Source organism: Eublepharis macularius, chromosome 1 (assembly GCF_028583425.1).
Source record: "Eublepharis macularius isolate TG4126 chromosome 1, MPM_Emac_v1.0, whole genome shotgun sequence".
Taxonomy (NCBI): domain Eukaryota; kingdom Metazoa; phylum Chordata; class Lepidosauria; order Squamata; family Eublepharidae; genus Eublepharis; species Eublepharis macularius.
In genome coordinates this window covers 74160601-74184524 of record NC_072790.1, presented here as the reverse complement: position 1 = coordinate 74184524, position 23924 = coordinate 74160601, and the positions used below count along the sequence as shown (strand labels likewise).

Below are 23924 nucleotides of genomic sequence, written 5' to 3'. Positions count from 1 at the left end.
AAAAACTCACTGAAGTACTGACACAAATCTACTCAAGGCAGCATAATTTCCTGAGCTTCCTTTTGAGATTTTTTTAAAAATCCCATTGCCTAATTCTAGCACTATAGCACCCATCAACAATATTGTAAAAAAAAATGGCAAAGACCAAAAAAGCACCCTTTTCTCCAACATTCTGGCCCTTTCCACATATCCTTAAAGGGATGGCCCATTCACCGAATGCTGGCGGCTTTCCCCCTTGACTCCAGACGTCCATGTTTTCAAAACGGTTGCAGGCTGTTTGGCTTCCATTTTTTCAGTGCCTTTCTGGGACCGTGGAAAAGTGAACTCCCAGAAAAGGTGCTGAAAAAACATAGTGCTGATAAAAATGCAGTTTTCTAATGAAATGGCAGGAAGAATTGTTCCTTCTAGGTCTATTTTCTTCCAGCAGCTACTGAAACAAAAGAAGCATCCTTCTAGACCAATCACTAGCACCTTTCTTAAGCACTCAAAATTAGCTTTGTTATGCTTGTTTGCAGATGAAATGAAAGATGCACATGATGAAGCCTTAATTATCACTCTGCCAGGAATGGAAGTAGTAAAACACTGGAAGTGTGCCAATTTTAACCATGAACTGGAACAGCTGAATCTGGGAGCTTTAATGGAGGAATTCACAAATCAAATAAAGTCAGCAAAAGGCTTTATAAAACCACAATTTTTTTTAAAAAATGTTCCTATTTATTTTATTTATAAATGGTGATTCTTTGTATCCCAAGACCCATACACCAACACAAACATGTATGGTTAGATGTAATTGCTTTATTTTAAAACTTATATTTTGTATTCATTATAATTGATACTGTATTTACATTATTACGCACATAAAGCTAGGTATGTTATTCTGTGTGCTCACCTTTTCTTCTTTTATTAATTATAATATTTTTTGTTCTAGATATTGCATATTTTCAATTGAATTGTTACTTTGAAAAATCATATATATATATATATATATATATATATATATATATATATATATATATATATATATATATATATATATATATATATGATTTTTCAAAGTAACAATTCAATTCAATATATATAAGTCTCCTGTCTGTCCAGAAATATCTTTCTCAGGTTACTCTTAAGCTAGGATCATAACAACCAGATGCCTGGATATCAGAATATGTTGTTGTTGTTATTATTATTATAAGTTCTAGTTCCTGGGTTAGTAAGAAAGCCGTAGAATGCTGCTTGAAAGGTTCTCATCAGCCTTACAAAGCTTCCTGTACAGTAGAGTCATGCATGGGAAATGGGAGATCACTGGCACTGAAGCTGAAATGGCTACAATCTTAACTAGCACTTGGCCTGAAATGAGTATTCCAGCATCAGCAAGTGGAATAACATTTGTCACACCAAGGGTGGGATGTATATACTACATTACATCAAGCTTCTGCCTCGTTACAGCAGCCCCTAGGATCAGATACCTTTAATACAATGAAATTTTATGGGGGATGGATACGGTCAAATATGAAGCAGAAATAATGTTATGGGCTGAACAGGGGGGTTCAAAGTCTCTCTCTTTTTCGTTCAATGGGTATCCTGCCAAGTAAAAGAAAGACAGGAGGTGGTTCTTGTAAACCAAAATTGGATGAAATTCCTCCAAAAGCCTTTCTTTTGTTTTGCCAAGCTACAGAGGACAAAGTGCAGATTTTTGGAACTGTATCAAGGTAGCTCCATGTTATAAATATGTTTTTGCTGTGGTGGTGCAAGGAATGGATTTCCCCCTCTTGCCCAGGAATGCTTCTTCCCTCTCCCCCTCAGTTCAAAGGAAGGTATGTACAAAAGTCTGCCCAATTTTCTGAGACTAGCGCTATGGCCATGTGTAGTCCCACTCTTGGAGGGCTCCCCCTCCTCCAAGGGCACTAACAATGGGCTTGACAATCAAGGTCCAACATGGGCCACATGTCTGCCACTTACCACCTGCTGTGCTAATACTACATAATAGTATAAACAGCAAACTTGATTAACAAAGCAATCCTATGCGCACTTACTAAGGAATAAGTGCTCTAGAACTCTGTGGGGCATACTTCTAAGTAAGTATGCACAGAACCAGTGTTAGGTTTAGAAAAATGGTCAACAAACACTGCTATCTGAGGTTCATTTATTGTAGTAACAAATTTAAACACATAGTACTATGTTTATATTTGACTACCCTAGGGATTTCAAATCAGCTTTGGCCATTTCAGGCTTTTTTATATATATAAACCTGTGATATTTTGCATTCGTAAATAGCTTCCAATAGTTTTACTGGTGTTGGAAACAATCACTGTTAAATTCACTGCCTTTTGATATGATGGATGAAGAAATAATTCCCTACTGTGAATAAGAATCCAAGCTTGGCCATCACTACTGGATCTCAAATGATTCTCTGGAACATTTGAACTTGGTTGTAATCAGAAACAGCATTCTTGAAAATGCATAAACCAGAGTGGTGATTTATGATATTCCAACCTCACACTAAACTTTATTCACAATGTATAGGTCCTATGGGTTCAATTACAGAAGTATCATTAATGTCACACATTCTACTGTTTGTGAAGAGTGCAAGACAGCATGGCATTTGGACCAGGTGGGCAATACTATCTATATGAATTTTCACATTTGTACAGTGGGCATGGTGTTCCTAAGTTATATCAGACCCTGAGTCTCTTAATACCTTTGATCCCCAGAACACAACTAACACTGTCTCCTCTGACAGCATCTTCAAGTAGAGGCATACCTCACATACAAATGTAGCCACATGATAATACTTTCAAGAGCTATCCTCATTCCCATCCTGCCCTTCTCTTGAAATGCCTGGTCCAGAAATGAAATTTTCTTTGCCATGCTGGTTATCAATTTTTCAATTCTACAAGAGAAAAAAATGTAGCCATGGCTCTTTGGTCTCATGATGGTGCAACTATTATCAAGTTTACTTAAAATGTCTATATATGACTTTTGTGGGATATACTCTAAGTGATTTCCAAATATACAGATAATACCATAAACAGCAAAACATTAAAACTAGCAACAAAAGATTCAGATTGTCAGCAAAACAAGAGGTCAATTTCCACCATAATGCCACAATCCTTTTTAAAAATGAAATGAAAAAATGAAAAAAATGCAAGCAAACTTCCTCCAGGTAAGAATTCTTATGGTCATAAGATGCCAGTACTTTCTCTGACAGGTACTTGTGATGCATGCTGTACAAGGCACCACGGAGCCTGTCAACATCTTACCTAGCACCTGGAGATTGGTGGATCTGAGATTGGTGTTGCTTTGGCAGCAGCTGCCACTAGTGCTGGGTTTTAGTCTCTCATTCTTCTTTCTCAATGTATTTTTAAAATTACCTCTCTTCTTCCCTGCACTTGGATTTTCGCAGGATGTGTGTGGCTCCACCTCCAGCGGTAGCCATTTTGTGGCTGGCTCCTCCTCAGCCATTTGGTGGTTGCCCACCACTTTGTTTCAGAATTCTAAAGGTGCCCACAGGCTTTACAAAGATTGGGGACCCCTGCTGTAATACTACACTCAGCATAATTCAAAACTGAGTCTACAACAAGTTTGGCTCCAGCTCTATGGGTTTCTAGTCTATTGACCTGTTTTGACTCCACCAGCTTATTCATGAGCATTGTTACAACCTTCAATGTGCTAATGTTAAAATCGTCTGACCACAGCAGTGAAAAAATAAAGAGTTTCAAGATGTAATGGAGTTCATTACTGATGCTGCCTAATTGTTTAATGCAGTGGCAATATTTGAAGATAATAGTACACTACGTTCAACAATTTTAAGAAAAATCAAAGCAACTAAACACACTATGGAAATCCAAGATCATTAAGTCACATCTCATGCTAAAGTTAGAATGAAACTCTGGTCAGTGTCCTACCTAACACAACATTGAATTCAACCTGAATAATGCAAAAAATTATTAACCTATATGAAGTTTCTAATCAAGCAGCCCTCCACTGCAAATTTTTTTTTCAAAAAGTAACTTTTCCTCCCTTAAAAAGTATACTATGACTATATACCTGAAAGATTCCAAAGCCATGGCCACTTGTTGAGACTGTAACCTCCACAGGCTGTGTAGCGGCAATCTAAAAGAAATGGATAATTTTAGTATGCTCAGAAACTACTGTGAAGTGGAGACACTACTTCAACCAAGTGTTGTTTTTTTACTACATTACCTCTTTGCTTTTAAGGACGATGCGGTTTTTATTATCAAGCCGGTACACAAATGGATTTTCTTCACTCACTGAATGGACAGTTACATCCATTTCTATGTCATGGCCAGCGGTATGCACAGCACAGGCACTCAAAGCCTGCAGGGCCACTATGGTGTCCTGTTCAGGGAAACAAGAACAAATTATATTTAATATGAATGCTTGCATAGTAAGTCTGCCTTGTAGCGGTATAGCTTAGATTGCTTCTTAGAATATCAGTTTATACAGGAGTCTCTGCCCCATTAGCACCCTGCACTTGCTACTGCCCACTTAAGAGCCCTCTCAGCAGCAGCAGTAGCATACTCATACGCAGCCACCTTGGCAGCACTTACCATATTCTGACAGCAAAGTGGAGGAACAAGAAATATACGCTGCAAGAGTACAGCAGTGGTAATGGCAGCAACCACAGCAGCCCAAAGGGCTGTAACAGTGCTCTCCTTCTGGCTGTAGCAGCCAACACAGCTGGGGAGCTGCTACAGTCAAATGGAGTCTTCTGTACATGCAGAGGATGATTTTTAGACTTTTCAGCAAACCCTGGAACACTTAGAATAACTCACAATTAAATTTTAAAAATTAGCATCTTGAATAGAGAGATAAAGAAGGGTAAAAAGCAGAACAGTATCTAGGAAGAGGAACCAACTTCTATGTGAAAAAAGCTCCTAGGAAATGGAGCACAGAGTTTCTATGTGAAAAAAATCTGCCAGGAAATGGAATCTGAGAAGGACTGCAGCAGCTCTTCGTGCGATTTCTTGTAACAGATCATGGGAACAACCACCAGTCCCGGTACAACCTCAATAAAATGAATAATGGACCACACAGGCAAGGCTGAGCTCAGCCTTCAAAAATCATTTTAGGACAGACAAAAGGAAGTACTTCTTCACTCAGAAAGCGATTATCTTGTGGAATCTGCTGCTATGGGATCTAGGGATGGCCACTAGTTTAGTTGGCTTTAATGGGAGAATAGGTCCATCAATGGCCATTAACCACTAGGACTAAACAGAACCTCCAAGTTCAGAGACAGTAACCCAATGAATACCACCACTGGGGGGCAACAACAAGCAGAAGCTTTGGCCTCTGTACCCTACTTGCATACCTTCTGGGGATTGGTTGGCTATTGTATGAAACATAATGCTGGACTAAATAGAGGATGGGTTTGATACAGCATGGCTGAGTTTACGTTCTTATTTTAGCTCCCCTTCCACTGAAGAAACCACAGCTAGAAAGAAGTCAGCTTTAAGGACCTTAGTGGACTGGGACCAATATACCTGCAGGACTGTCTCTCACCCTATGTTCCCCGGAGAATGCTCCAGTCAGCAGAAAAACAGCTGCTGGTGATCCCTGGCCCCAAGGAGATTCATCTCACCTTGACCAGGCCCAGGGCTTTTTGGCCCTGGCACTCACCTGGTGGATCTCTTTGTCTTTGGAGACCCAAACCTAGTGGGACTATCATTCCTGTGGGCTTGTAAGATACAGATGTTCTGCCAAGCTTATGAAGGTTGAGGTGGATGGGTTCTCCAGTGGGGGAGGGAGACATGTGCCCTCCCATTCTAGATTGCAAACAGGTAGATGTCCACCCTGCCCCACAGACCCCGATATTTAGAGAATAGGGATATACTGTGAGCACTACATTATGATGATTTTATCACAGTGTAACTGCTACCATTGTTTTTATCTCTATAGACATTACCATGTTGTACTCTGCTCTGAGCCTGCTCTGTGAGGAGAGCGGACTAAAAGTCCAATAAAACAAGCAAGCAAGCAAACAAACAAATGGTGCTGGAGAGAAGACTGGTACGAATCAAAGTCAAAAACTAGGCAGTGCAAGATTCTTCCTAAGACGTTTTATTTCTACTCCACATACTGACTAAAGTATAGGTCTTTATGATTTAAAAAGGTGTTGTGTCTTCAGGGAGAACTAATATTCAGCAAGTTATTATTTATAACATTCTTCATCAACATGTATAGTATTATTCAGTGTAATCCTCATAAAAACTCCATGAGGTAGGACAGGCTAAGATACAACTGATTATAACCATGAGGTAAAGACTTGCATCCAGTTCGTTCCAGCCACTCTCCACTACCCACCATACAAATTCTCAGAGCCAAAACACGCGTTAAGAAATACCTAGGTTCAGCACATGTTCTCTTACCTCAAGGTTTGCCGGGATCTGTAGGCGTCCTGGAAGCTTAAAGTTTAGCATTTACAGAGCAGCAGGGAGGGAAATACAGGCGCCTGTATTTCCCTTCCCCTTCCTGCTGCTCTGTAAATGCTAAACTTTAAGCTTCCAGGACACCTACAGATCCCGGCAAACCTTGAGGTAAGAGAACACGTGCTGAACCTAGGTATTTCTTAACGTGTGTTTTGGCTCTGTGTGTTCTCTTGGAAGGGCTTCTGTCACATTTAAAGGAGCCCTGAGTTTATCAATGAAAAGTTCATTAAATATTTTCTAGTTTGGAATTATTCCATGCATGCTTTTCCTTACAGCAAGTAACAATTAGAATCAGACCTATGACTCTGCCATAAATGTAACAGCAGGTGTTGAAGGGCCTCTTTGGAAAATCAAAACTCTCACCCTCTTCCTTGAAAATGTGTGTATAATACTTACTTCACAAATTCCTGGAACTCCAGAAGCCCCTGATTAAGCAATTCATTTACTAAAATTCATACTAAGTTTTAAAAGTTTCCAGTATGTGACTGAATGAAATACAGCATGACAGGAACTATATAGGAGACTAATATTCATTCTGAGAAGATACCAATATAATTATGTTATGAAGATCATTTTCTAACCTGTGTAGAAGAATAACCTCCAAGGCTGTTCCTTTGCTTGAGCAACCACTTCATAATAGATAGCCCTTCTAATAATCTCTGTTGTTTAACATGAGACAACAGAGCATAGCCTGCAAGCTCAGTATCAGTAGAGTGCGGCTGCCAGGAATCAGAGAGTTCAGCAGATGGGGACCTCCAGAATCTGAGTTCTCCTGGGGAAAAAATCATCTGTTGTACTACCAACACAAGAAGTAAGCTTTCCATTACTTTGGAAGGTGTACATATGTCATCTGTATATCATGCATAGGGAACAATGTCAAATACCAATTTTAATGTTTTCTTTTAATCATTAAATCTTTCCATTCTTATGACTCCTCAAGTACCTAAAAAACAGGTGTTTTTAAATAGCTGTTTGTCACACTCATAGCTTTAATTTTAATATTGTTGGACACAATATCAAGTCTGCGCATAGCCAACTGTCTGGCTGCCTGCTGCTATAAAGTTTGCTTTCAGGTGATCATGCAGAAAACCTATGGTAAAATGTTAAGGAGCTGGAAGTGTATTTTGTGACGCAGTGGATATCCCATAACTGACTAACATCAATATTATTATTGTTATATATTGACTAACTTGAATGCAGGCTGGACTAATGAAGAGGTGTTACGTGGGTGTTAAATATTTGCCCTTAAAAAATCTGTGAAGAGCCCCAAGAAGAGACCCTTTAGGGATCTGGATTAGTTTTCATAAACAAAAGTGGTTCTCACCTCCCCACCACCACCACACACACAAAATTGCCTTTTCCTTCTAAAAGGTTTAGGATCTTTCGAGGAAACACAGGACACCATAGATGCTGAGAATGTTGGGTAACCCCTGCTCTGCAAATGGAACTCTGGAAGTGGTTCTTAGATTCAATATATTTAAATAAAATGCATATACTTTTCTCTCAGGCTTCCCTTTAAGCTTTTTTTAAAAAAATGAAATACCAAATAACTTTTTGAATTTTCATCCTGCTTTAAACGATAAATGCTTCCCTGTGTAAAAAGTATTTTACCTTGATGTTCTGCTTTATCATTCAGGAGGTTCAGCGCAGTTTTTGCTTGTGGGCTCTTAGCCAGTGATAAGGCATATGTCACAAGGGCCAGAGTATAATTATCTGATATGCCTTCACTTAACTTCATTTCTAGAAAGTTCAAAGCTTTTCTGATGTATCTGTCATACTGCGTAAACAAAAATAACATTGTAAGAAATGCAATTCAACATTTAACAAAACAAATGGTGCTTACAACAATGTATTAAACTGCCAATGCAAATACGTGAAGTAAAAATGTAATGCATTAGGACTGTGTGTTTCCTGCAACTCTGTGGACGCAAAGAATAAACATCACAGAATATTGCGTGGATCAGAGAATCTGAGAATTCATTTTGAAAAGAGCAGGTATTAACCCTCGTGACTGCCCATTGAAATTTCAAGATCCAGAGAGTAGATTAAAGTTTAGGATTCACTGCCCTGCATAATCCCTTACCAATCCCCACTGACTAGACAACCCATTACAACTTAAGACAAATAGTAAAAATGGCAGGAAAATACAAAGATGATGATGAAAATTCTGTTCTGATATCAGAGGTATATGTTGTAGTTAGACTAATGAAATCTGTAGAGTAATAACAAGCAAAGTCTCTTGAAGACAACATTGTTGGAGAATGTACTCTTCTTGTTTCGGAATATAACACTGGGGCCATTTCCACACAGGTTATTTGCCCTGGGGTTCAATCCTGTTAGGAACTGAGTTTTCTTGCTTCCTCACAGCATCATGGTACATTTATGTACCACCCAGGATTACCCTGGCTTTTCTCTGATCTTTCTGAAACCTGTTTTGCTGTATCATTTTTTAGAGAGATTGCAGCAAAGCCTGGATGGCTGCCATGTGAATGGGAATGTTTGGATTTCTCCGCCAATATGGCAGCCATTTTCTCCAACACTGTTGGCAGAGTGGCCCTTTTCCTCCCCACACCCCCACTCGCCACTAAGGAGCTTTTTATTTGCTATTGTATAGTGTTTTATTGATATAACATTATACTCATCTGTGTATCAGGTTCTCTGAATTCCAGGCTTTTGTTAAAATAAAGAAAGTCCCTAGCCCCTATTGTTGCAGAGATATAAGGGGAAAAGTATCTCTCTACAACAACAAAAAAAGGACCTGTTTTAAAAACAAAGACATCTGGGAATTCAAAGAACCCGATACACAGATTTTTATGATGCTATATAGGAGCTGGTATATTATAGTAGTTAAATAGTTGGGTTGCAATGCAGCACTTCGCTGGTTTGAATCTCGCTACTGCCATGAACTCACCAGGTTGCCTTGGGTAAACTACTCCTTTCAGCCCCAGCTCCTCAGCTGTATTGTGAGAATAATAACACTGACTTTGTTTACCACTCCATCCAAAACAGCAGTATACAAATGAACTGTTATTATTACATAACAATATTCAGTTGCAAATTTTAAAAGCCTTGATGGCCTTGGTGATGGCCACTGCTAGGGATTCGGGCAGAAAACTGAAGGAAACCTGCCATGTGGAAGCCTCGTTGCTGCTGTGCTGTCCCTGTGCAGAAACCACCTGCATGTGCATTTGCACTCTATGCAGTGGGCAGTTTAGGGAAATCTTCACAGAGATGCAGCCTATCCAAGAAAAGACAAATTTTTGAAAACCCTCAGATGCCTTTATTTTTAAAATAAGGAAAGGGATTCAGCAGTACACAAACTCTTATCTCTTTACAGTTCTTAGAAAAAATGGATATTAAAAGAGAACGAGTGGGAGAATGAAACGGGAGTGGGATGAAAGAGGGAAAAAGCTGTAAAGAAATTATTCTTTGGACCATTCAAAAGCACAGAGTTGTGTTCGCATCTGGTAAGATAGCACAATGCCACCTTCTGCACTTGTTTCCTCCCAAAGAAAATGGGGATATTTTGATCCTGTAAATCATTGAAAAAAGTGTTTTACCCATTTAAAATTTTCTACAGACACCCCACTCGTGTTATGCTTTCTCCCCAATGAACTGCAATGCCCTGAAGTCCCTCTCTTCCCTGCCCACTGCCTTTCATTTTTAAGTTTGAGGTGTATCAAAGTTGTAAATGGGGTCATTCTGGCCCCCTGTAGACTTGGCTTGAAAATGAAACTACTGTGCATAATTGTAAATGGGGGTTCTACTGACCCCCCCAACAAATATTGAAAAACTATTTTAGCCCTGTTTCCATATATAAATAGATGGACCAATGCCTATGATCTCCATTTTATAGGAAGGTGGAGCGAACAGTGAAAACTAAAATTTCTCTCAAAAAATTATATCCATAGGTATTTGTTGTGCAAAAATATCACACTTTTGGCTTTGGAGTTTTACACTACTTTTGGAATTGGGGGTTCCAATGACCCCCAAGGGGTCAACTGTTTGCAACCTGAATTGTTGTGTATATAGTAGGAGCAGGAAAAAACCCTGTGTTTGAGCTCTCTCAAAACTTCCCTTATGTCCACAGCCATTTGGAAAAGCTCAAATTGAACTGTATTGCAATTTTGGAAAATGGGGTCATTTTAGCCCCTTGAAAGACAAACCTGGGCATATTTGTAGGCATTCTCTGAACCTCTTCATGTTTACCAGACTTGAAGGAGCTGTTCAGCCCAGAACTGTAAATGACCCCCTAGCCATCTGTCCACTGAGCCATCTGTCCCTTTGTTGTTCTCTATCAAAGCTTCCCTTCTGCTCCATAGCTACATTGAAAAGCTCAAATTGAATTGTATCAGTTTTGGAAAATGGGGTCATTCTAGTGCCCTGCAAGACAAGCCTGGGCATGTTTGCAGACATTCTCTGAACCGCTTCACATTTTCCAGACTTCAAGGAGCCATTCAGCCTGGAATTCTAGATAACCCATAGCCATCTGTCCACTGAGCTGATTATTTCCCTTTGCTATTCAGGAAGAGCTCTTAATGTAAGGCTCCAACAGGTGCAACCTGAGGGCAGGTTACAAGAAGGCTAGCAAAAATAATGCAGATATGTTCTCTTCTTTTTGTTAACCCTTTAACTGGCAGGATTGAAATGCCCCTTTTCATTGCAAGGGGCAAGCCTACCTGGTCAGTTCATGGTCTGAGGAAAGATTTAAATCTAGACTTCCTAGTTCATAATATTCCATCTGGTTCAAATGTCCAGACAAATGAGGTGGCAGAGCTCTGAGTGTTAGAATAGCCATGCCTCTTCTAATTGCATCTGGTGAATTCCAGCTCCGAATGGGCTTTTGCGTAAACAACTGTATGTATGTTTTTTCCTTGTCCTCAAGAATAACTTTCTCCAGCAATGCAGGACAAAGAAGGGTAAAATTTGGAATCCGGGTCAAAAATACTCCTCACTGAAAACATCAAATGCTCACAGAAATGTAATGGAGTAAAATTGACCCCACCACTTTTAAAGCACAAGACACAGTTTATTTTAAAGAAAGAAATTGTTTTCAACTATTATAATATACTGAAACTGCCACCATGCGTCTTGCCCGCCACTGCCACCAGATGTGAGTTGGCCGCATGGTGGCAATGGTGGCATTGGGCAAGTCACCATGGTGACAGGTGGAGTCTGTGGGATAGAAGGCTTTTGGAGCTGCTGAGAGAAGGCAGCAGAGATACTACTGGCTGTTACACAACTGTTCTGATACATTAAAACTCCCTCTTTAATCCCAGCATATTTATGAGTTTTAAAATCATTCACTCAGTGTTCTATGTGCAAATAAAAGTTTATTCTTGTTTTTGTCTTAATCCTGGCTGGCTTGAAATTGTTGGCTGAGGGGAATTAAAGCATATAGACAAACCTCAAACACTCTGGTCACAACTAACAGGCAGCATGTATTAGGGAAGGTAAAAACAGGTTTCGCTTACCGTAACTGTTGTTCATCTAGGTCTTCCGTGCAGGCACACATGGGGACTGCGCACGCGCAGGCCTGCCGATACCGGAGATTTTTATAGCTCAAAGCCACCAGGGGGCGCTCTCGCCTTCCACCGCGCATGCGCGGCCATTTTCCCGCCTAAATGGACTATAGAAGGCGGAGCGCCCCACACATACCCTCAGTTCCCCTTTCGCCGCCGTACTACTCTCAATTATACTATACAGCGGGGAAGGAGGGAGGGCATGTGTGCCTGCACGGAAGACCTAGATGAACAACAGTTACGGTAAGCGAAACCTGTTTTTCATCCACGGTCTTCCTGTGCAGTCCCACATGGGAGATTATAAAGCTTAATACCTGGGTGGAGGTGCCACAGTAAAGTCACTCAAAAATAGAATGCAACACTGCGGTGCCCACTGCAGTCTCCTTCCGGTCCAGAACGTCCAGCGCATAATGCTTGATAAAGGTATCCGCTGAAGCCCACGTCGCCGCTCTACAGATGTCATGCAGAGGAACACCTCTCAGCAGAGCCGCAGATGACGCCAAGGACCTAGTGGAATGGGCATGCACCTCCAAAGGACAAGGTAAATGAGCAGAATCATAACATGTTAAAACTGTTTGAACAGCCCATCTCGCAATAGACTGAGATGTCGCTTTCTTTCCCCTCTTTTGTCCTGCAAAACAGACAAACAAATTAGAATCCAAACGAAAAGGCTTGGTACGATCCAAGTAAAAGAGAAGAGCCCTGCGCACGTCCAACGAATGGAGGGCCCTCTCCGCATCAGAAGACTGCATCGGGAAAAAAAACAGGTAAGGCAATGTCCTGAGACAAATGAAACTGAGACACCACTTTAGGTAAAAAGTCAACTTTAGTCCGTAAGACCACCTTGTCCGCATGAAACTTCAAATAGGGGGGTTCTGACGAAAGCGCAGCCAATTCCCCCACCCTTCTGGCTGAAGTGATCGCCACCAAGAAAGCCACCTTCAAAGTAAGGTAGCGTAAAGGACAGGTAGCTAGAGGTTCAAAAGGTTTAGACATCAATCTAGTCAATACTAGCGGTAAAGACCACTGAGGGACAATAGCCCGAACAGGGGGGTACAAATTATTCAGTCCTCTGAGAAACAATTTCGAAGTGTAGTGTGAGAAGACTGATTTCCTATCTATAGGAGGATGGAATGCCGAAATTGCTGCCAAATATACTTTAACAGAACTATTGGCTAAACCCCCTAATTTAATCTCCCAAAGGAATTCCAAAACCTCAGGCAAAGAGGAAGAGAAAGGGTCCAAATTCCGGCTGCGGCACCACCCAGAAAAGCGTTCCCATTTGAACGCATAGGACTGTCTCGTGGAAAGGCGTCTAGCATTCAACAAAACATGAGCTACAGCTTCAGAAAACCCCAATTGTGAATTATCAGCCACGCCGTCAGTTTGAGTCGTTGAATGTCGTGATGCAAAACCCCGTGCCAGGACAGAAGGTCTGGAACGAGTGGCAATCTGATCGACTGCGACTGCAATCGAAGGAGAGTGTGAAACCAAGGTTGTCTCGGCCAAAAAGGGGCTATCAGTATGACCGTCGCCCCCTCCCCTTGGATTTTGCTCAGAACCCTGGCCAACAGGGGGAATGGGGGAAATGCATAACACAGAGGACCCGACCACTCGACTTGAAATGCATCCCCATCGGACCCGGGGCCTAGACCCCCCCTGGAGCAATAGCGATGGGCCTTGCGATTGTCCAGTGTGGCAAAGAGGTCCAGTTCCGGGAAACCCCACATCGAGAAGATCGGAACGAGGTACTTGTCCCGAAGAGACCATTCGTGAACATCCCGGTGTAGTCTGCTCAGCTGATCTGCTTGGAGATTCTCCACCCCCGGGATGTGTACCGCTCTCAGCCAAACCGAGTTCTGTATGGCCCAAGTCCACAGCTTCATCGCCTCGGTACAAAGGGTCGCCGATGCCGTGCCACCCTGTTTGTTGACATAAAACATTGCAGTCGTGTTGTCCGTCAACACTTGCACTGATTTGTTGCGCACGGTATCTGAAAAGGAGATCAGTGCATTTGAAATAGCCCTAAGCTCAAGGAGATTAATATGTTCCGAGCGTTCGGCCTGAGACCATGTGCCGTGAGCAAAAGCACCCTCACAGTGAGCTCCCCAACCCAACAGGGAAGCATCAGTGGTTATGGACAAGTGAGTTTGACGATAGCCAAACTCCACACCCTTAAATAGATTCGCATCTGCCAACCACCATTCTAACGAGGCCACCACCCGTCGAGGGACTGATAAACGCTTGTTCTGGGAATCAGAGTTGGGAGAAAAACTGGCATTAAACCACATTTGTAATGGCCGCATGAACAGCCTGGCGAACGGAACCACAGCCGTAGTAGAGGCCAAACAACCCAAGAGAGTCTGGATAAAATGAGCTGATTGAAAACGGCAGCGCTGCAGCCGAAGGACCATGCCCTTAATCCTGGCCGCCCTGTCTGAGGGCAGGAAGCCAGCATTCTTGATCCCATCCAAGACTACTCCTATAAATTGTACAGACCGTACTGGGGTCAATTTTGACTTTTTCTGATTAACGAAAAGACCTAACCTAAGACATAAATCCAAAGTCAGGGACACTTGGGTAAACACGTCATCAGCAGAACTTCCAACCAGGAGCCAATCATCCAGGTACGGGAAGATTCGACAGCCCTGTAACCTCAGATGGGCCACCACCACAGCTATACACTTCGTAAAGACCCTAGGAGCAGTAGCTAAACCAAAGGGTAAAACCCGGTACTGGTAAATTTTACCATCATAAGTAAAACGTAAATACTTCTTGTGTTCAGGAAAAATGGAGATATGGAAATAAGCGTCCTTCAAATCAAGGACAGCAAACCAGGAGTGTCTAGGTAAAAGGGTCAGAACCATTTGCAAAGTGACCATTTTAAACTTTCGAATTTTTATAAGTTTATTAAGGGCCCGTAGGTCTAAAATGGGTCGAAGACCACCATCTTTCTTTTCCACCAGAAACAGGTTAGAGTAAAAACCGAAGGGGGCAGGATCACAGGGCACCTCTTCAATTGCACCCTTCTGAATCAGGGTGGCCAATTCAGTTAAGATCTCCGTATGAGGAGGTCCGGAAGAAAAGACAGGGAGACTCAGGTAAGGTAAACTCACAAACTCAACTTTATAACCATACTGAACAATATCAGAAACCCAAACATCGGAACCGATGGACAGCCACTCCCTCCAGTAAGCATGTAGCCTGAACCCAAACATAGGCTCAGGTCCCTGTAATTGTCAGAATTGCTTCTGGGCGTGGGGGGCGTCCTTAGCCTGTTGATGCTGAGAACCAGGCTTGGGACGGTGACCTTGTCTGCGCCTGGAAAAGGATTGTTGAGGGCTCTGGTAACTCCTCTGAGACTGATACGAATACCCCTGATAAGGCTGGTACCGATATGATCTGCCCCGCTGAGAAGATCTGAAGTAAGGTCTGGCGGGATGCTGAGGAGCCTGGTGCAGAACACCATAGGACCGTGCTGTGAGACGATCCGTTCTCTTTTTCGACAGGTATTCATCTGTCTTCTCAGAAAAAAGGAGTGTCCCTTCAAAAGGTAAGTCCTCTACTTTGTTCCTCGTCTCAGGCGGGAGAGCAGTCGTGCGGAGCCACGCAAATCGCCGCAAAACCACTGCAGAGAGCAAGGAACGTGCAGACGTATCGGACAAACTCCTGCTCGTATTAATCTGGTGCCTCGAGAGGCGGGTGGCCTCCTCCTGGATGACACGCAGGAGGGTCCGCTGGTCTTCAGGGAGTTTGGGAAGGAAAGCAGCCACTTTCTTCCACAGGAAGAGCTGGTAAGCCGACATCATAGCCGCATAGTTAGCCACTTTGATGGCAAAAGCAGCAGAGGTGTACAATTTCCTCCCTAGAGTATCAATCTTTCTACTGTCCTTGTCAGTAGGAGCCGACATGGAACCTTGTTTGCCCCTTGCCTGCATCTCCTCAGTGACTAAGGAGGAAGGAGGTGGATGGACAGCCAAGAACGGATGGTTTTCGTCCTTTGTACGATAAAGGCCTTCCACTTTTCGGTTAGTGGCGGGGATAGAAGCAGGCTTAGCATTGAGCTTCTTCCACAACTCAACAAAACCATCGATCAGCGGAAAGGCTACGGAAGGAGTGGAACCCGAGTAGATATGCTGGTAGATCTTATCAGTAAATTTCGACTCCGTAGAGGTCGTTTCCAAATCCAGTGCTTTAGCCATTCGCTGAAGCAATTCATTATAGGCTCTGAAGTCGTCCGTCGGCGAAGGTTCTTCCGCTGGGCCAAGTTCAGCATCAGGCGAATCCGAAGGAGGGGACTCATAACCCCTTGGTCGGTTCCGATGGTAATCAACCTCAGAAAGGTGCGGTGTTCCATGCGAGTCGCCATAGGATCGGATCCGAAAGGAAGGAGACATCGAGTCCCCTCGAAAAGAGCGGTCCGATCGAAGCGGACTATCCCCCCTGTAGTATGAGGCCGCCCGGCCTTCACTGCTGTATCGCTCCCTCGATCGGCTCCGAGTCGGGTACGGGCTGTATCTACGGCCCGATCCACTTCGATAACTCCGACCCGATCTGATGGACCCGGATTCATGGGAGGTCGATCGCGGGCGTCCCGTAGGGGTCGGGGGTTTCTCTACCGGAACCGGGTCCTCCTGGGAAGAGGTCAAGACAGGAACCGGGTCGGGATCCTTGCGCCTCTTTTCCGGTGGGTCGGAACCGAGCGCACCCGAAGGGGCCGGTAGCGGAGAGGAAAGTAACTGCTCCAGAACCGCCTTGTCCCTTTTGGAAGAATGTTTTCTCTTCTTCTTCTTCTGCTTGTCAGAGTCGGACGGAGCGGATGGTTCTCCCGCTGTCTCCGAAGCGACTGCACCCTGAGACGGTGGAGGCGTCGGTCGTGACACCGAAGGCGTCCGGCTCCGAGACGCAGCTCGATCCAAGGCTGGTGCAGCAGATGAAGTCGAGGGCGGTCGGCTCCGAGGGAGCTTCGGAACCGATGGTGCTGGTTCCGACGCGCTCCGAACCGAGGAGGACGAGCGATCTCTCGGTCTCGACTCCGAATGACTCGGGGAAGGTAAGGCGCGAGGGGTCCTCGAGCTCACGGTTTCGGCCGGCCGAGGAGTGGATCCGGGCGCAGCAGATGGAGGTGCCTTCGCCGGAGGGTCCACAACAGACATGGCACGTTGCCACAGCGAGGCGTGCAAACGGTCCGCCCTCTCCGCCCTGGCCTTCGAAGTAAAGGCACGGCAATGTTTACAGGCCTGGGTATTATGGGTTTCCCCGAGGCAATAAAGGCAATTAGAATGGCCGTCTGACCTGGTCATCTTTCGATTACAGGAGACGCATCGTTTGAACAAAGCAGTATCCGACATCGCGAACAAGTAGAAGAGCTAAAAACCTCATCTATCGGTGGCGAAAAGGAAACTGAGGGTATGTGTGGGGCGCTCCGCCTTCTATAGTCCATTTAGGCGGGAAAATGGCCGCGCATGCGCGGTGGAAGGCGAGAGCGCCCCCTGGTGGCTTTGAGCTATAAAAATCTCCGGTATCGGCAGGCCTGCGCGTGCGCAGTCCCCATGTGGGACTGCACAGGAAGACCGTGGATGAACCATAAAGTTCCCTTTCCCCAATAGCCCTGGGCTGTAGCTGGGTGAGGGGAAATAAACAGGGGAAACGGGCTGCCAGTCTGGTGGAGTCTCTGGAAGAGGAGAGAGGGGACCCCGTGTGTATTTGGGTCAGGACTCTTTGCCTGATAATAGAGTTTAGACAGGTGACATATTGTGACTGCCCTTTACTTCATGGAAATCCCCTAAATCTGTATAGAAAGGTGGGTGGCGGTGTGTAAGGTAGTCACACTCTCTCTCATTACAGACTCCCCCCTCATTTGTCCTTCATGCTGTTCCCAGGGGTCTCCTGTCCCCTAGGAGCAGCACTTTGGGAGCACAGAGGGCTGCAGAAGAAGATGGAGACAGGACAGTTCTGTTCTGCTAATGATGCCTTCTGTATATGGAAAATGTTTGGATCTAATGCACTGCAAATAAAAGTTTCTAAAAAAGGAGTGATTGAGATGGGACTCAGATTTTGAGCTAAACTCAGCCATAAGTATAATGGATTTAATGATTGGTATAAATACCCCCTTAGCAACTCTGCCAGGTCAAGCAAAAGAAAAAAGGTTGTGCATGATGGATGTGCTAAAATTACAATGATAAAAACTGTGACATTATTCACAAAGGTTAGAATATAGTTCTTGGAATTATGAATCAAATGTTTTAAAGTAATTTAAGAAGTCACAAAAGTAAGTGCCAATGAAACTCCTGTTATTTTTTAGTGAACAAAATACAGTATAATTTTGCCCAAGCCATACAGTAGATGACACTCTTATTTTTTAACAATAGCAAAAGAAAACTGATGCTATTTATCTTTATGTTTGTATTGCTCCTGACATAACAAATATGTTTTTCCTGATGGGAATGAACTGGGCTAATTGCCAGGCTTACATGTTTTCTCCCGTCTCCCCTCATATCACTGGCATGTCAAGATTGAAGATGACAGCCTTCAGCCACTTAACTGGGATATCCAAATGGAGGCATCTTCAGTAACAGACTTTCTATCCCAGTAAACAACAGAGCAATCCTAAACTGAATTATATCCTTCTTACTGAAGTCAGTGGGCTTAGAATCGTGTATTGCATTAGGATTGCATCGTGAGCATCTAAACTAGGATTAAATTGTCTTCAGTCTTGGAGTGCTGTGTGACGGGGGAGGGGTCTCTTACCAAAGATATGAAAGCACTGAGGTAAATTGTGTGCTATTTATTTTACAACCGTATTCTTTAATTTAAAATACTGTTCAAGTATTTTAAAACACATCAGTGATACTACTACCTGTTGCGTTTGGTACTCTAATAGCGCTGCCATAATATAAGCTGTGAGTGAGACAGGACTATTAGTGCCACCTTGCAGTTCACTGTGTAATACTCTTCCAGGTTCCAGAAATTCTCCATTCTGTGCCTGATGGTTAACTATCCAAGCAGCTGTTCTCTCCAGTATATATGGATCGATATCTATGTATGGCTGAGCTTGAAAGAAACTTCTCAGTACAAAAGCTGACAACCTAAGGAGAAAAGATGGTCAAATTCAAAACGTGCACAGGGACAAATTTTACTATTTAACATGAAGTTATCATTTAGGTTGCATCAGAGACAAGTAACTTGTTCAGTATGTATCAATGATATGCACTAAAGGGGAAGTCAAATTTAAACATGTCCATTGCAAGTGCTGCACATAACAGACTCAGTCAAATATTTTCATGAACATGAGGCTTCTGCCTAGCCCGGTAAGCCATCTGAGCTGTTTAGAAGGAAAAACTGTGCCTAAGCATGAACAAATAACTATATTTGGGAAATATACTGGCTGTTCTACAACATTCTACAATGTTCTGTTCTAATCATCATAGGTAAAATGTGTGATGTGTCAACCCTTACAAAAGCAGCCAATGCCGAGGTGTGGCAGGTTGCTTCTCCTTCTACTAAGAGATGTTGGGGTGGACAAATTAAGTTCTGCTTCTCCAAAGAACAAACAGCCAATGAGAGCTAATGAGATGCTGGGGCTGGAGGCAGTTGTGATCTGTTAGAACATAAGTAAGGGACAGCAGAAGTATTTGAGGCTGCTGAAAGGTAGGAGCAGAGATAAATAGCTGGCTGTTGGCACATATTATATTATATTGTAATCATTCACTGTTATAAGAGTGTGGGATTATAAATTCACAGCTTAAAAAAAAGTGCATCAAAGAGTTTGATTCACTCACTCCTATGTTGTTCATCTTGTAAATAAAAAGGGTTTTTTTCTGTTTTAACTCTAGCTGGCTGGATATTTTTGTCTTGGAGAAATACCATACACATGAACACACAATTCTATCTGGTCACAAGCTATGTGTCTGAGGAATTAAATGGAATTAAACTGACCAAATAAATTTGATTGATTGATTAGGTATATGAGAAAGATATACTGAGTCCTCTTATTCCAACAGCCCTGGACATTTAGCTGGGTGACGGATAGTGAACTGAGGGAACTGGCTGCCTTGTGAAGTCCCTGAGAAGAGGATAGAGAGAACCTTATGTGGATTTGGGTCTGGGCTCTCTGCCTGATAATTAGGGACTAGACAGGTGGTGTACTGTGGCTGCCCTGAACTGCCTGTGTAGCCCAGAACCTGAAAGGGGAGGTTTAAAGTGGGTGGTACCCTGACCTGGATAGCCCAAGCAAGCCCGATCTTGGAAGCTAAGCAGGGTTGGCCTTGGTTAGTAATTGGATAGGAGACCTCCAATGAAGGCCAAGCTTGCCTTGAAAACCCCAGTAAGTCATCTGTGACTTGAAGGCACTTTCTTCCATCACCAAAGTGGGTAGCAGTGGGATTCAAGGTCATAGAGGTCCTAAGTCAAATTGCACTGGAGGAACTACAGTGCAAAGCCAAAACAAGTACAGATGCTTCACCTTCTATCAGTTGCAAGCATCAAAATTTTTCAACATTCATTGTCACAGCATTTGCTTTCCATAGATCACCTTGAAATGACCTGCTCCGCCTTGTGGATCAAGTGCAAATTACTTCTGCACAAACATCAGTGCTTATATTTTGTAGCTGTAAGCCTAGCAGTGTTTCAAGGTGATGCAGAAGATGGCATATGAACTGAAGCTCTGACTGCACTGTAGTGGTGTACCTGGCCCAGATGCAGTACAGAGGGGATAGAGGGAGAGTTCTACACCATAGCAGAGCAGCTCCAAAGTCTGCTTTCCAAAGCAAGATAGAGATGAACCAGGTTAAAAAAAAAAGAGAATGGTTTCAGTACAATTCATTTATCTGGAATTCCTGTCTGAAAGGAAAGCTTATTACAGCCTTCCTAAAAGGGGAATGCCAAATTTTAAAGCGTTGTACGAGTTTAAATTCTTAGAAGAAATATTTTTTGTAATAAATAAGCTTTTTATTTGCATTTAATTCTAACCAGTTATGTTTCTCCATCATATGCCCGCAAATACCTCTAAAACCTAGGGACTTTCTCGCATACTTTTTCTCAGTGAAAGTTGAGATTAATCATATATATCTGATATTATTCTGCAGTATTATTTGCAATAGTACAGTTGTGATCTAGGCTAAAAGTCACAGGCTTATTCATTATTTAAAACACAACTCCAAGACTCGTGGTGACTAACAAAAACAAGAGAATGGGGGGGGGGGAGTTAAAAGAGAAAAAAATTGCACATTAGAACATCATGGAGAGTCATACCTACATCTACAGAATCAGTAGCCATAAGCCTGCTGAAATAAAGAGGTCTTTTTCAACACGTACAGAAAGTCTTGAGGAAGAGCAGCTTTGAACCACCTTGGACAGGGCCTCTCAAAGACCTTGGTGACTCAGCAAATGTCTTGACCTTGCAACTAATTTTTACTTGCCAAAGCAAAGGCACTTTGGAGAAAGGCCAGCCTCACAGAGCACAGCTGAAAGATAAGAAGCCTGAAAGATATGTGCCCTCCAGGCCATGAAGGGCTTTAAAGATAAGGACCAGCACCTTATTCTGCCCAAAAGAAACCTGGTAACTAATGCAATTTTAAAATTAACTAAATAAATAACCTTGAGTCCCAATGTTTTATAGTAGCCTAATTTTCAAAGCAGGGAACAATCCTATTTTACAACAGCTGTAGATTCTGGGTTGTCATCAATGGCTGCTTTACGCAAAACATATCACAGTAATCAATCCTAGAAGTTACAAAAGCCCGCAGAAACTTCTAGCGCAAAATGGTTGGTATTCCAGTGTGAGCTGCTTTGAATATATTATACCTGTTTTGAAAGCATTGCACTGCTTGCCTATTTGTTTCACTATTTGAAAGCGCTGGTTATTACCATCTGGCAGGTTGGTGAGATGGGCCACTGCTTGTGCACATGCTTTTTTTTGCAGTGGTACCTACAATTTTGAATGGCCATCCTGAATTTGAGGGGAAGATTCCTACATAGCTGAAATTTATAAAGTTATGCAAGGCTGAGTTTGGCTAATGTTTTTGATATGGGTTTTGAATTAATATTGATCAGTTTTAATTTGGTGATTGTTGTTGTTTTAAGATAGCTTCTCTTCCAGGAAAGGAAAGAACCGACACAATAAACAGAGTTGATAAAAGATGCACCTAAATACCATTGCAACCTGCTTATCTGGAAGTGAAGAAGACTCCAGCAGTGTGCCTCCCAAATCTGCACCCCATCAGTCACAGGCAAGCTAAATCCCTCTAGATCCTTGAAATTAAACACTTGTATCACCTCCTCTTGTCTGGATTCAATTTAAGTTCATTTAAGCTTCACCCAACCACAGCCTCCAGAAACTGGGTTAGAAGAACCACAACAGCTATTCTTGACTACTTAATGTAACCAATGATAAAAGTATTTTGATGGCACCTAACCCCAAGTTCCAGATGATCTCTTTTAATAGTTTTATATAGATGATGACTAACACTGGTGACAACACCAAATGCTGAGGAATAGTAAAAGACACATTTCATTTAGTTCTGTGATTATTTTCTGACCTTTAAAAATGTAAATTAAATAGAAAGCAGCACTGGGAGCTGAAGAACTCCTTCCCTACATGGTGTCTCCTAATGAAAACTGCCACATTCAAGCTGCTTTTAGCCCCACTGGAGACCATTTGCTGTGTGAGAGTTCCTAGCACAGCATGAGAACCACAGATGTAAATTGCCACCTGACACACAAGTTGTCACAACAACTTAAGACCTGTGCCATATATTTGACATTGCTGTATCAAGCATTAATATATTAAGCTCTACCATTGTTGCTATATCAAGCAATAACTGATGCACACTGGAAATCATTAGACTTTTTAAAAGAACTCATGTCATTTGATCCAGAGAAACGAATACCTACCATGTGCTTCCAGCATGATCATCATTTCCAAAAGCACTGAATGAGCCATCGTCCCTTTGGAAGAGAAGCTCTCTTTGGTAGCCTGAAGAATTACAAAATGACAATTTGGGATGACTAAGGATGAGGTCACATGCTCAGTTAAGTAATAGGCTTATTATCTTTCAGCTTGGCACCCACTGCCTAAAGTGGTAATTTGCAAGATCTATGATAGATTCACTTATCAAAGCAGTTTTACAGGTTCACATTATTGAAGAGTGAAGGGAGCAAATCATGGCAGCAACTCAACAGAAGGACGAACTGGTATATGATACAGAGCAAAAGCAAAGACCGGTTTGTAATAATATTGAAGGATCACACAAGGATATTTAAACAAAGATTTACAGTGCAATCCTAAACACAGTTACACTCTTGTAAGTCCATTGAAGTCAATGGGCTTTGATAAATATAGCTCTGTTTAGGACTGCACCGATAGTTAAATAACTGTGTAATGCTTGGAATGGGCAAAGTACTTAACTCATTCATCATTACAAAGCAATAGTTATGCCCACTTGCCAACTGGTAGAATTACCAATCTGATTCTGAAACACAGGGAGAAGTCTGCATCCAGTGACTGCACTGAAAAGGCAAAATGTAAAACCTGCTGGTCCACACGTTCATTGGTTCACGCTGTCTTTTTACTTCTTAGCGTGCACGTAGACAAAGTGAGTAATTTAAGGGCATTATTAATGTGTTGCTGTACTGCACTAGGTCCACTCTAAAAGGAACAGGAGTCTTGTGGCACTTAAAGACTAACTTTTTATTCCCGCATGAGCTATTGTGGCCTAGAGCCCTACTTCAGTTGCAGACATGTGTAGACATTTTAAGTAAGGACTATGAAAACAAACAAAAAGGGTAAAGGGGGCACAAAATAAAGGAAGAACAGGGTGAACTGCAGGTAACTGAAACTGGGTAATCTCAAAACACATCTGCAGAGTTCTACACAGAAGTGAAACCTCTTTGTAAACGAAACCTATTTATTAGGTCTGCTCCAGAGTTGGAATTGAAAGTAGTCAATGAAAGGTAG

General features: G+C 42.6%; 1 protein-coding gene across 1 annotated transcript in view; it reads right to left on the bottom strand.

Moving 5' to 3' along the window:
• Positions 1-23924, bottom strand: part of CD109 (CD109 molecule) — a 124585-nt gene that overhangs the window by 16032 nt on the left and 84629 nt on the right. Inside the window, exons 24-29 of the mRNA XM_054993118.1 lie at positions 22862-22943; positions 18828-19056; positions 8058-8223; positions 7028-7218; positions 4201-4356; positions 4045-4110 (exon numbers count right to left, since the gene is read on the bottom strand). Of these exons, the coding sequence (XP_054849093.1) occupies positions 4045-4110; positions 4201-4356; positions 7028-7218; positions 8058-8223; positions 18828-19056; positions 22862-22943 (890 nt within the window). The remainder of the gene's footprint in view (positions 1-4044; positions 4111-4200; positions 4357-7027; positions 7219-8057; positions 8224-18827; positions 19057-22861; positions 22944-23924) is intronic.